Source organism: Sinohyriopsis cumingii, chromosome 6 (assembly GCF_028554795.1).
Source record: "Sinohyriopsis cumingii isolate HCF-2022 chromosome 6, ASM2855479v2, whole genome shotgun sequence".
Classification (NCBI taxonomy): domain Eukaryota; kingdom Metazoa; phylum Mollusca; class Bivalvia; order Unionida; family Unionidae; genus Sinohyriopsis; species Sinohyriopsis cumingii.
The window spans coordinates 75,680,304-75,695,070 of NC_142966.1; the positions used below are offsets into that span (position 1 = coordinate 75,680,304).

Genomic DNA, 14,767 nt, shown 5'->3' on the forward strand with positions numbered 1-14,767 from the left:
CATTTAAGAGAAATGGATTTACAGCAGTCGGGTTCTGTGGGATTTGTCCATGATGTTTCAAGGATTCTATAAACTTAATTTGTTCCAAATCTCACAGTACTCTACAAAAGTCTGGAATAGAATCAGTCTCTTTTCTTTCGACCTTTGGGTTATGATATTTAAAAGAAGTAAAAGTAGGTTGCAGTAAATCTACAAAAGGTGCTCAAGAACAAAAAATTGTTCAGACCAATGTGTGCTTTAATATAGGGAGCATTATGCCTCAATATAGAGATCATGAATGTTCTTTTATGTGTCTTGTTGTTTTTCTGTGGTTATCAACGTTCGCAGAATCTTGAGGTGGGCCGCTAAAGCCAGAGACTGAAGAGTGAGAATTTTGACACACCCGGCCGAGATTCGAACCCACAACCTCCCTATATCGCAATTAATTGATACAATATATTACGGCAAGAGAGCACGTTTCATTCCGCTACTCGGAAAAGTGAAAACTTCCGCGTGATAGGAGAACATAATCACCGATGTAAATTTAAAGGCAATCCCCTCCTGGTCTGCAGCAATCGGCAGGTATTTTAACATTGGAGACGTGCATAATAGGCAAATAGTATAAAATTTCCGTGTTATTTTCAAAGTTGATACGTATTTGCAGTTTCACGAGAACCCGAAGTACGACTCTTTGTCAGCAAACCCAAACAGATGAATTTGCATTTCATATCATGAGTGTATTGGTTGACAACATAGAATCGTCGAATGTTCTAATACATCTTATTCTTTCGAAGGGATAGGCCAGCGCTTCTACGACACCCCTCAGGATTTGGCAACTTTGATACGGGTTTTACAAATATGGTTAATCCCTGTCAAATACACAACAATTTCACAGACACATCAGTTTATCACTACTATAATATTCATCGCATGTGTTGATTGCCAATAACGACGACCTTTATCTCAGATGTGTATATTCTGAGTACAGATAAGTATGTCCTGGGTACAGAAGTTACGCCAGGTTTCATAACCATTCAAGGCATGGATTATGTTACTAGTTTCTTACGAAATATTAGATGTGACTGTATTTAAACGATTCCAATTAACACCAATATATGAGAGAGAGAGAGAGAGAGAGAGAGAGAGAGAGAGAGAGAGATGGAGAGAGAGATATTTTGTCTTAACCTGTTTTTCACAAGCCAGTAATCTTTTCCAATATAAGTTCCATATCCGACAACCAGCACGCCTTTGTTCACATCAGCAGTGCAGAAAGGGTCATCGTACACACCTGAAGACAATATAATCAATATATTAAATAAACTTTGATTTTTTTCTACTGTTTTGTAAACCACGTTTATAAAAAACAATTACGCAAAGGTTAGAGCCCATTATTAGGACAGAACAGAATATTTAAGTAAAGGTATCAATAGAAAGATGAAAGGATTACTGATTAACTTATCATCGTTGAGACGTTTTTTTCTCAAGCTAATTAATTAATTCAGCTACTAATTAAATTAAGCTACTAATGTATATGAGCATCGTCTGATTTTCGTGTAATTTTAATGTTGAAGATTGCTGATCCATATTGCGTTAATTCAAATAGACATTTTCGATCGTGTACCACGCGAACACATTCTCAAGTCTAAATTATGTGGAGCAAAAATTCCAGGAAATCTTGAAATTTTAATGAAAGTATCACGTTAACACACCAAGGGGGCGAAACGTAACAGTTTAATGAAAGTATGACGTTAACTCACCAAGGGGGCAGAAACGTAACATTTTAATGAAAGTGTGACGTTAGCTCACCAAAGGGACAGAAACGTAAAGACTGTTAACAGAATTAAAACTTTAACACAACGGGGAAGCAGATCGTTTATTAGCTGAATTATATCTGGAATTTCTTGATCTCTTGCGCCACGACATCTTTCCTAGGTTTATCTGGACTCTACACAGACTCATCTGTTGTGAACCTTAGCAAACGATCGAGACACCATATGGAGGAAGGAATTTCTATTATTAGTATTATTATTATTATTATTAATATTATTATTATTATTATTATTATTATTATTAATATTATTATTAAATTAACCACTTATTAATCAGATATAACAGGGTAAGTGATACAGAGAATGTAAAAAACAAATTTAACATCAAGAATTTGACGGTTTTAAATTTTGAAATAAATCTAAACGTTTATTCGCAGTGATCCAGATTTGGTGCTTGACTCATGTTCTCCTCATGATGTACCTACCGTGTATGGTTTATGTCAATTTCGCAACTACAATAAGAGTTAAAGGACGGACAAAAGGACTGACGACCAGACCAACAATGCGAATGCAAGACGCTTCTCATGGCGAGTCGTCGATGATGATGATGATGATGATGATGATAATAATGATGATGATATGTAATATTTCTCATCATCATCATCTGCAACAGCAGCAGCAAATCAATGGAAAATACCGTTCCTACCTCCTTGGTAAAGCTGGAACATCGGCCCGGCGTATATAGCAACAGATACTGGTCCTACTTCTCCAACTGCTGATTTCAAAGAGCACTCACATCCCTTCGTGATATATACACATCCCCGACATTTGGCAACGACCTTAACCTTAGAGGCCGTGCATGGTTTTACCTGTATACCAAGAAGAAGAAAAAAATTAAAAGAAGTAAATAAATAAAACATATGCCAAAAGTTCAGAAGGAATGGTCATCCTAAGAACGAAAACTATACCGAATACTCTTCGCAAATCTGTATGTTTCTACCACCATATTAACTACTATAGATGGATTCAAGGGATATTCGTGCACGCTATCATGTACGGCACCATCAGTCGCTAATTAAGGTATGGATCGTTAGACCGTTCAATTATTAGAAGCAGGATTAGTACGAGGAGAGCATTTGTTTGTGGCGAATGTTGTTGAAGCTTTCAGGACGGAGAAGGCTGATTTTTGAATTTAAAATAATGAACACATGATATCTCTCTCTCTCTCTCTCTCTCTCTCTCTCTCTCTCTCTCTCGATCTTTCGATCTCGATTCAGTTACCTGCCCGACATAGCAGTAATCTTGTTCAGACTCCACTCCCCCAAAATCTCGTATGTAGGCAAAGGCATTTGCCATCAGTCCGCCATTGCACCCGCTGTTTCCAAATTTTCCGGAACAGTCGACAAGCTGCTGTTCACTTAGGGATACAAGCTTTTTTGTTTTGCGAAAATGTTGACCCTCTAGAGATCCAGTCTGGAAGAACAAAACGAAATTTAGGATTGTCTCAAAAATATAAATATGAAGCGTTTATTTGGCAGCAAGAAACCTTTCTGCAAATATGGATCCCTGCATACAGCCATGATTAATTACTATCACAATACTGTTTACTTTTTGACTCGATTGTTCTAGAGAATTGAAAAATATTTTTGTCACCTTGTATGTCAAGAAATAATTAGCTCAGTCGTCCTAGAGAAGAAGTCGAACAAAAGATTTCTGCCTGATTGCTAAAACAGCCAAACCGTTGCTAGGAGAGCGATCCATGACACAGTCGTGATAGAGCATGTTTTACGAAACATTTCAACTAGTTTTAACCAAAGTCTTTTCAGTTTTTCAGGGGAAGAAGCGGAAAATACATTATCTGATTGATTGCTAATAAACATTGCTGAGGCGTTTAATCAAAATTGGCTCAGTCGTTCTGGAGTAGAAGTCTAAAATATGTTTTCCTTAAGGTTATCACACCGTTGCAACAGCGACCACATGAATCAAAATTTTGGCAGGCCATGTCAGTTGGAGTTGGACTGACATTAGCCCAGAGGTGTTTTAGTAGGATTAAAATGAAACCTGCTGACGGTCCGTGACTGAGGCATAACGGTCGACTCACGCCGGACGAAGGACCACAACATAGGCTCGCTTGGTCTTACAGTCAGGTGTGATAACAAAATGGAGAAATTTAAATCAATATCTGAGAAGGCAAACAGTAAAAGGTCAGAAGAGAAGATTTGACAAGTATTCGACAGAGGACGGGTGGTTAATGAAAGGTGCTTAGAAGACAGGAACCGTGAATAGACATCACTGATTAAAAATGAACGCGCACCAGATCGTGAAGATCATTACCCAGGAATTGCTTAATTACTTTACATACTAGCACATGTGAGATATGGTGGGTCAAGATTAAATGTGTTGGACTCGTAATCAGAAGGGTACGAGTTTGATTCCCACCATTGGATCAGCCTTGATTTACAAGAATGACGTTCCCTCTAGGCAAGGCACATAACAATTTAGCATCCTAATTGTTGCTGTACCATAAAAATACCAAACCATACCAAACTCAAATTTGCCTACAAATTGTAAATACCACTAAGATACCCAAGACGGTACTCAAATGTACACATAGAACTTTCTACTGTACGTAAAATCATTAAAATAAAAGACTCAACAATTAACGTTTATAGATTTGACATTAATGCTATAGATAGAGTGAATATGAAGAGGTAGGAGACGGCAAGCAGTAGAAACCATCTTTGTACTTACTGCACTGAACGCCCAAGAAGACCCACATTTTCCCTGCAATAGAAAAGTGTCTGTTATAAGAAATAATTTTTATTCTTTCAGTGAAATTTTCAGGGTTTGGGATCAAGGTGGGGCGGAAGGCATTTAAATCATAGTAATGAAACAATTGTGTTTAAATTTTTTTGAATCTCCTTTAAGATTTCAAGAGGCTAAGAGAAATGAAATATTTTAGGTTCTTCGTCTGCAGCTAAATGAGTAGTACTATTGCGTCATTCATACAATGATTTTTCACGTGTTTGAAGAATGTTTATCGATGGAAAATTGGCTTGCTAAGAAAGTTAAATAAAAGAATACATCATAATTGCACTATCTTGCAATTAAACATTACACTTGTGAGTGTATCATGCAAGACAGATATGTTTGGCCCAGGTATCAATGAATTACCTGATTCTTTACCGGTGTTACGAATCCTTTTTGTGTCCAGTCGATAGCATCGGGCACTATAGAATTTTCTGCGGGAAGGTAAGATGAACACTTATTTTTGACGTCCGTTTCATTTTGGACCACCGACTCCAGCATTTCTGAAAATTCTTTCTCCGTCTAGAAAGGATATAAAAATGCCGTTTCAGAGGAACTAGAAACGATCAGCTATATACCGTGCATACCAAAGCGCGGAAAATGTCCAAGCCAGAGTGTGAACCAATCGCATAGACAGCCGTCGCATTATTTAGTATAAAAACTTGTGCGACCACATATTAAAAAAGTACCTCTCAAGACGAGGGTTCTAAGCTCCTGCATATCCTTAGTTTCTTTTAATTTTACTCTAAATAACGCTGGCTTTCTCAGATGCTTGTTTATACAGAGAGTGTGTTTAAGTGTGACTTTCTAAGATGACTGTGTATGCAGACTGTGGGTGTAAGTGTGTCTTTCCCAGATGATTGTGTATACAGAGTGTGTGTGTAAGTGGCTTTCTAAGATGATTGTGTATACAGAGTGTTGGTGTAAGTGCGGCTTTCTCAGATGCTTGTGTGTCTGCAGAGTGTGGGTGTAAGTGTGGCTTTCTAAGATGACTGTGTATGCAGAGCGTGGGTGTAACTGTGTCTTTCCTAGATGATTGTATATACAGAGTGTGGGTGTAAGTGGCTTTCTAAGATGATTGTGTCTACAGAGTGTGGGTGTAGGTGTGGCTTTCTCAGACGATTGTATATGCAGAGTGTGGGTGTAAGTGATCATTTCTGCCAGTGGAAGAGGTTTAGTCAACAAAGGTTTTTTTAACAAGGCGATTAAGTCATGCGATTACCCTAAACGTGCGCTTTTTTCTTCGTTTACATTTTCCGTGGCTACTTAACCAGTCATTGGTTAACTGACCAGTCGCCCGAGCCGAAATTAAGTGCCGCTACTTAAAAAGGAAAGTATTTTCTATAACAGCAATATTTTTCTTCTGAAAACTTTACGACTTTATTATAGTGACAGTTTAGGTTGGTAGAATACTCTTATGTTACGTGTTCAGGCTCGAATAAACAGCAACACAAGAAAGTGTGAAAACAATAAGCTTTGAAAATTTTAACAAATTATTTTTTTCCCTGGAAAAATACTGTAAAAATGATTAAAAAAAGAACTTATGGTTTTAAGAATCAAATCCAAAAATAATCCACGAATAAAATTTAAGAAGTCGTAATATTGAAATATTCTAATGAATTAGAGTTCGAGTCCCAGCGAAGAATCCAAGATGGAAGGCGATGACGTATGCTGTATCCTGTACTGTGTTGAAGTCTACAGTTAATTGTAGAAACAAGAAATATCACTCCGGGTTTGGAAATCCGATTAAAAATTTTAAGAAATGTCTTTGTTCAAGAATTCTGTATAAGCACTCCAAATATTTCCAGAGAAACGAATTAATCCATTCAGAATCCAAAATATTTGGAATAAACATTAAAATGTAATTCCCAAAATGACACAACAAAAGATACACTTTTACGTCTCAGTGTTTAGAAGCCCAACTGTGATTATTTCTCTAAAACGTCGGTTTAAAACTTGAATTTTACGCAAAAGATGCCCGGATAAGGGTCACACGATCACATGATCATGTTTACATATAAAAAATCACTTAGCTCCTGTATGTCCTTGATAAGAACCAATCATTTTACTCCGAGAATAAAAGTTGTTTACTTCACTAAGAACTATTTACAAGTCCAGTGTCACGTATCCAATACAGTCCCGATCTCAACTACAATAAAAATGAATAAAAAAACTTGACATGACAGTTACTATATTTGAATTAAGTTCGGGAACCAGGTCAGCCTTATGTGTTTACAGAAATGAACAGTCATGGTCCTTCTGGAAAAAAAGACGAGTTCCTAGGAAACAGAACTACATTATTTTGACATGTAATGAAATAATAATAATAAAAAAAGATTTTAAAGCTTACAAACAATTAAATCAGATATGAATTAAATCAAATATACATAACAAATACACTTCACGCAAATTGGATGAAAAAATAATTCACTTTATTACCCGTTGGGTTTTATATGTCATAGAGTGTACACTCTCAAGATGTCTAACGAAGGTGATGTCAGGCGTCTTATTAGACAAACTTAGTACAACATCTTTGTCCAGAGGCGCATTTTAAAAAAAAAAAAAACCCAACTAATTATGCTAGATATGTGGAGATGCGGGATTCGTAAATTCCCAGGTATAAATGATAAATGATATCCATAATTGCACTCGAATGTTTACAACTGATGAAAGTATATTATTTTTTAGAACAGAAACGTGTTAGGTCAGTGAATCTTGAAGTAATGACTTTAAAAAACAAAAATCGAAGACCTTACCGATAAATTAAATTTGTCATTTTTTTTCGACAGCGGAGAATAAAGGCAATTTAGTACAAATGTGCTATTAACAATAAAACAAAGCAGGGCTTATTACAATTTTAGAAAAGGAAAACTAAGATATGAGTAAGCTATGAAGAGATTTTACTAAATGTTCCTTTAAGGAAATGTAAATAAAATTTAACAATATAACACTATTGATGTAACTCGGGATGTAATCACGTCAATCCCTGTAATAATACACATGTTTTTAATCCATACACTTTTTGAATATTGAATCTCTTCTTATATTTCGATAAACACGAACAGACCCTGTAACCGTGACAGGAATGTGTCCGTCTCTTTTCAGAAAGAGACGAGGATACACCGAAACTTCCACTCACCATATCTGCAAACTGGTTGATTCCGAAGTAATAACTTTCCTCGCCCATCACGTATCTGGCATTGTGTTCCTCGATTAGTTTAAGTTTCGATACAAATATTGTGTATCTTAGTTCATCCACATCTGTTTCTGGATAGGATTTTCCTGGAGTTCAAAGAAATTGGCCGATAAGGGAAAAATATGTGTAGAGAACAATTCTTATCTTCATTTACAAGCCGTTAAAGAAAGGTAATTTTTCAAAAGACAATGTTGTATGCACTGATTTGCAAACAGTAAATTAAAAACTGTATTATTCATGGTGTGTGTGTGTGTGCGTGAGAGAGAGAAAGAGAGAGAGAGAGAGAGAGGAGCGTCCTTGTGTCCGCCACTTGCGGACTTTTATTTGTAAAAAAATTAAATACTCCACTATAACGTAACACTTTTTATTCTAAAGCCATTACTGGTACTTGATTAATTAATGCACATAGGGATGATGGAGATATGTGTGATGTAATAAATTCTTAGCGAAAAAGAACTGTCAACTCAAATTGTCTTCCTTGAGTTAAGGTAAAGTTAAAGACGATACTACAGATAATCTCATTGAATAAAATTTTCTTTTCAACTCTGATTGGTAAAGGGAAGTTATATGTAAATAAATACCCATACCTGTCACTGTTTGCGTACGCCAAATTATTTAGTTTTAGAAAAATTATAAATTTTATATGCATATACTAGTAACTACACAATCGTGTTAAACAGTTCATCATTGACAGATACATATAAAGACCGACAGAAGACAGAGAAACGCAAAAAGAAAGAACTAAGAAAGAAGAATCACTATTTTCTCCGGAAGTTTTCTTTAGCATAATATGGAACAAATGAACCAATATTTACCGTAATCGTCCTTGTATTGGATCCATGTGTTTTTATATGGCTTGTATGACAGTCTAATTGTCTCATTTCTCATCTGAACGGTTTCGAACCAAGAGATGAAGTCATGTCCAGGGGCGGACAGAACCGAACTCGCCAACATCTGAAGAACGATCAGTCTGAGCATCATGGACTGCAAAGAAGAATATTGGATGTGAGTTAAATAGTTTTATACGGGGTTATACATAACGCCTTTTTCTGAAATAAATGACCTAGGCGTATTCATCATGTCCATTTTCAAAACTGTACGTAAAAACAAACATATTAGAAAAATGTGTGAATGGGTGGATTGATGTTTAACGTAGCTTTAACAATTTAAGACACGTCGCTACGATGTCTGCACTATGGAGGTTATAGAGATGTGTAGCACTGGGGCATCATGCCGCAGATATACGGCACCATTTCCCACCCATTCACATGATCGTGACACAAGGCCGACCAGACCAAACACTGACCTATTGCTGCTGAGCGCTAAGCGAGGAAGCTGCTAGTGCCATTTTCAAAGGTCTTAGCTAGGTCTCGGCCGGGGTTCTTTAATTTCATAAATTCAAAATCGGGGAAAACAGTTAAATATCAGATGAGTTAGTATGTGTGTGTGTGTGTGTGTGCTGGGCGCTCCTGATAAGAAGATTTGTCCATGAGAGAGAGAGAGAGAGAGAGAGAGAGAGAGAGAGAGAGATACTTGTCTTGGTTGGAGTAGTAAGAGCCGGAACAATTTCCCCAGAGATGGCGGCAACGTTTTATAGTAATATGATTTCCTGGTCAGTTACTCTACACCTTTTCCACAAAATTTCTTGTCATCTTCCTCATACATTTATCGTCCGGATGGTTATATTTTTCAAATGTCGAGATTTGTTAAATAGTTGTATACATATACAATTGATACGATTTAACTAAATAAAGAATGAATTGCAAGGTTTACAAACCACTTTAGGTGCTCATACATTCTTGTTTTAAATTTCCTTATGATTGCATTCGACATGCTCTGTCTTGTCAACTTATTTTTCAGTTCTTGGTCCCCCATGTTTACGAGTTCATGGCACCCACACGATGTATATTATTGTTTAGCCACATTACATTTAAAAAAGTGCCTCGGTATTTTCTGAACTAACGAATAATAATACAAGGAAACATCATTATAATCTTCATCAATTATTATCACCTGATTAGATTTTAACCTCAATTCATTTTGTTGGAAGAACTTTCCTAAACTTTCGTTGCTTGTGTGTGTGTGTGTGTGTGTGTGTGTGTGTATATATATATATATATATGCAAAATTTATACAACGAGTGTTATATCATTGATACAGCGTAAATAATATACATATATTTTATTTCCATCACATACAAATACACATATCTGCCCTTTGAACGAACTTAAGATTGACTACAGGCAACTGTGTATTGACCGAGTGAATGAACTCGTCACATTCCTGCCGAGTGTGTCTGCTACAAAGTGTAGTTCTATGCCTTTTGTGGCTATCGACAATCACCTTTGCACATTGATAAATGTTGTTTTCTTTTTAGAGTTTCTATTGTTATTCACTTTGGTTAAATCAATATAAGACACACGTATGACTTAAACATGAAAGATGACTTTAATGAAGAAAGTAGAACACTACAAACATTTACCGCTTAGCCATTCACGTACCGGCGCATGGAAATAAGTGTGGAGTGGAAACTAAGAGAAATGACGAACCAAAAGAAGGTAATTAAAGTATTTAATATTATATTTACACATGATCTAAGTCTCTGATTTAATAAGCATTACCACCGACCATAAATTTCTCCCCCCCCCCTTTGATCGGTTTGACTTAACGTTAGCAATCATTCAAAAGTCTAGAGACCTCGACGTATGACACTACGCTGGTTTTGTTATGGATTTTCGCCCGTATGTTGTTACGATACGATGGTCCAGAGAGAAAGAGAGAGAGAGAGAGAGAGAGGTCTTGGGCATTTTCATATTTAATTAATAATAATCGATTTTTAGAACATTATAACAGGTTTATTAATAACAACAACACCAATAAAGCGTTAAATACATTACAGTATGTGTACCTTGTAACCAAGAACTTTACCGTATATCGTCGACAGGCTATTGCAGCTTGTATCATTGATTATATAAACACTGTAGATAAATCCCAAGGAAAGTGTACACATACCGTTACGACGAATCATATTTTTGTAGGTTACTTAGTGTAAGTTCAGTTTCAGGTTTTTCATCCAGCCCAAATTCTTTTTCTCTGTCCCTCAAAATGTCTGTGTATTTTGACCCTTATGCATGAGAGGGGAAGGGGGAATGGAAAGCAGAAAGAATTGAGATGAAATTGTGTAGCATATTAAATCCATTATAAAACGGGGACTTTTAATACTTTTTATTGTTATTTTCATACTTCACAAATGAATAATGAGTGGAAATTCATCAGTGATATATATGCCTAGAATCAACAGCACACTGTCTCTATGATCTTTATGTGTGTGTGTGTGTGTGTGTGTGTATGTGTGCATGCATGCATGCATGCATGTATGTATTATACAGGCGAGATAGTGTAAATCTAATTTTCTAATAGGACTAAAGATTATCCCTCGGTTGTGTTCATCGACCATGAAATAAATCCAAATGAGGCATTGCTATTAAATTCTGTTGACATAACTTAGGTTGAATTGGAGTTGACGCTATTAATTGTTTTTTATTACATTTTGTTATTTTTCTTGTCTAATGTGGCTCGTACTGCATTTTTTCTTTCCAATAGTCTTGCTTAGTTCTCTGTTGGTGTTCTATATATATCGACTCACACCGGGCTATACCATCAAGGGAGATCATTCCCTAGATAACGCCAGCCAAATCAAATTAAACACCCCTCTTAGTAAGAGGTCGACGTTTCAGTGTTCCTTTACCCAAACATTCATGGAGTTCATGGCCATGATCGTGGATGCAGAGGAGCGGATGAAAGTTGGTTGCCCTGGACCGAACGTATATTTGATTGCTAAGCTAATTATCAAGTCTAGAATCAGGAGGTAGTGAGGCATTAGTTATCCCTTGTTGGAGAAGGAGGGATTTTTTAGCCAAGAATGTTCTCCTTGACAACTGTCAACTGCAATCTCCTTCTTCCTAGCACTTCATCCTTTTGTTTTAGCTAAGATTTTATTATCGATAGTTTGAACAGCCCCGTGATCTGCACCTTGTAATACTTCGCCGGCGTCATAACAGGTTTGATGATTTGTAATATAGTTTAGTTTCTTTTAAATTTTATTCTTTTTTTTTTTTTTTTGCGTTTTCATTGTTCCACGAAGCATTCTTAGTTGCTTGCCTAATGGAATGGAATCACGCTGGGTTATTTCTGACTCTTTACAGATAACATCTTCCATTTCACTTGTAACAGTATAATTTAATATCGAGAGCTACTTGTTAAATTGTGGTGATTTATATTTCTGATGGAATATTTTCTCGTAACTTTTTTACATATATTAGTCCTTTCGGTTGCAATGTTCTAACATTTGTTAGAATCAAAGCAAAGTACATTTCCCCAGCATGTATCGACGTAGATACTCTCTAAAATAAATAGTTTTTTGTGCATGCTACCTATACCGAGTTTCTTTTTTTAATTTTTACTAGTGTTCCATTATTTTTTTAATCTAAACTGAGTCAAATAACTTCTCATATATGGACAGCAAATTATCAACAAGGGATAGCAGTAGTTATGTACAGAACAGGAATTTAACATGGTGGGACCATATTCGGACAAGGGAAATTTAATATGGGTGGGACGACATGCGGACAATATGACTTTACCATGTGGAAATTTAACATGGGTGGGACTCAGGCGGGACAAGGAAACGTTTAACATAGGTTGGGACTGTATAGGGACAAGGTGAATCGAATATAGGGAATGTATAGCGACAATGGATTGGGACTGTCTAGGGACAAGGAGAATTGAACAGACAAGCGACAAAGGGACCTTGAATATGGATGAACCTGTCTAGGGACAATTGCGAAATTGTATGGGGCCCGTCTAGGGGCAAGGATGGTAGAGGGCCAGGCACAACAGAGACAGACACATACTAATACAAGCCCGATATATATATATATATATATATATATATATATATATATATATATATATATATATATATAAAGCATTACCTAGACCTGAAATTATGTTGGCGGTGTTCATAAATTTGCATAATTGTAATAATGCTATAAATAACTGCAATCAAGGAAAAGGCCAACGCCAAAATGGATATGACTAAATATAATTCTAAAAATACGAAATTGTCCCAGACTTTTAAAGAAAACTATACATATCCCCAAACATTAGGTTACATTGGTTTAGACTAAAATGGACAAACCTAGTAAATATATATATTCTCAACTTGTGTGACGATCGTGGATAAACACCCACGTATCTGTTTATAGCTATAACCTGTTTCAGTTCCTATAAAAAAACCACATTATCTATTTATAGCTACAAATCTGTGGGAATTCCTATGAAAAACCTATTAATTATTTATAGTCACAGCTTGTGTGTCGACCCTGTTTGAAAACCCTAATATCTATTTATAGCTACAGCTTGTAAAATTCCTAATGTGAAACCCCAAGCCTACATTTATAGCCTCAACATTTCTAGCTTCACTGAGGTGACTGTACTGGACACTAGGGGAATGATGGCAACAGTGTTGCAAGTGGCTGACCTGAATACACGCTACTGTAGGTAGGTAGGTGAAATGAACTTGATAGGGATAAAGGGAGTTTATAGGGACAAACAAAGACCAAAGCATACACAAACAAACAAACGTACGCGCGCGCGCATATACACACAAACAAACACACGCACACAATGATACACACACAAACAAACTTAAGCGCGCACACATACACACATACAAAACACACATACACACACGTACGCGCACGCACACAAAAACAAACAACGACCAATACACACACATACACACACACACACACACACACACACACTTGAATCGTCCAATATTGGCTTAGAATGTAAGAGAAGGAGATGAAATATATAAAAACTATCTATCCCTTACACCACAAAATATACTATCCATTACACTAACTAAACCATACATTATATCATACTCTCTATCCAAACGCCCTGTGTTAGCTTAAAATATAAGAGAAGGAGATAAAATCTCACAAAATAGACTATTTCTTGCACTACCAAAAGTAGTATCTAAAAAAAACCGCTAGTATCTGTAAGTAGTCACCACTGGTAGAAGGTTCCTTAGGAAAGACCTAGTAATTATTTTCAGCTACAGCTTGTTGAAAATTCCTATAAAAACCCACTATCTATTTATAATCTCATCTTGTAGGAAAGTCCTATAAACTAACCTAGTATATATTTATAACTACAACCTTTTGAAAAATCCAAGTCTATATTCATAGTCTCAAAATTTTAGCTTCAATAACGTCACTGTACTGAACTTTAGGGGAATAATGTCAACATTATCGCAAGTGGCTGACCTGAATACGTGCTACTGTAGGTAGGTTAGTAGGTAGGTAGGTAGGTAGGAGAAATCAATTTGATAGGGGAAAAGGGTACGTGTGTGTGCATGTATTTGTCTTTTTTGTCCTTATAAAACTCCCTTTGTCCCGATCAAATTCATTTCACCTACATATCTACATACAGTAGCGCGTATTCAGGTCAGACACTTGCAACCGTATTGCATTTATTCCCCTAGTGTCTAATACAGTGACGTCATTAAAGCTAGAAATTTTGAGATTCTAGATATAGACTTTGGTTTTTCCACAGGTTGCAGTTGTAAATAGATACTAGGTTTTAAACAGGAACATCACACATGCTGAGGATATAAATATATATTGGTTTTTTCCAAAGGGATTTCTCACAAGATGTAGCTAAAAATAAATACAAGGTTTTTCCAAAGGAGTTTCCTACCAGTGGTGACTATAAATAGATACGAGCATTCTTCCACATAATATTTCTGGCAGTGCAACAGATAGTCTATATTGTGAGATTGTATCACCTTCCCTTAGATTTTAAGCGAACACAAGGCGTTTGGATACAGAATATGATATAATGGATGGTATTGTGGGTGTAATGGATAGTATTTTTTTGGTGTGTGGGATAGAGATTTTGTGAGATTTCATCTCATTCTCACACATTCTAAACCAACACATACCGA

At 36.2% G+C, this 14,767-nt stretch overlaps 1 protein-coding gene across 4 annotated transcripts in view; it reads right to left on the bottom strand.

The window, feature by feature from the left end:
* Positions 1–14,767, bottom strand: part of LOC149797233 (digestive cysteine proteinase 1-like) — a 109,513-nt gene that overhangs the window by 85,203 nt on the left and 9,543 nt on the right. For 2 of the 4 annotated variants that reach the window (XM_089961930.1, XM_089961933.1), the window contains exons 2-8: positions 8,568–8,736; positions 7,696–7,838; positions 4,923–5,078; positions 4,500–4,532; positions 3,030–3,221; positions 2,455–2,617; positions 1,165–1,267 (exon numbers count right to left, since the gene is read on the bottom strand). The exons of 1 other annotated variant lie outside the window; for it this stretch is intronic. In XM_089961930.1, the coding sequence (XP_089818056.1) occupies positions 1,165–1,267; positions 2,455–2,617; positions 3,030–3,221; positions 4,500–4,532; positions 4,923–5,078; positions 7,696–7,838; positions 8,568–8,736 (959 nt within the window). Of the gene's footprint in view, positions 1–1,164; positions 1,268–2,454; positions 2,618–3,029; positions 3,222–4,499; positions 4,533–4,922; positions 5,079–7,695; positions 7,839–8,567; positions 8,737–9,285; positions 9,406–14,767 lie in introns of those variants that run through there. One more of the 4 variants, XM_089961932.1, reaches the window with a different exon arrangement.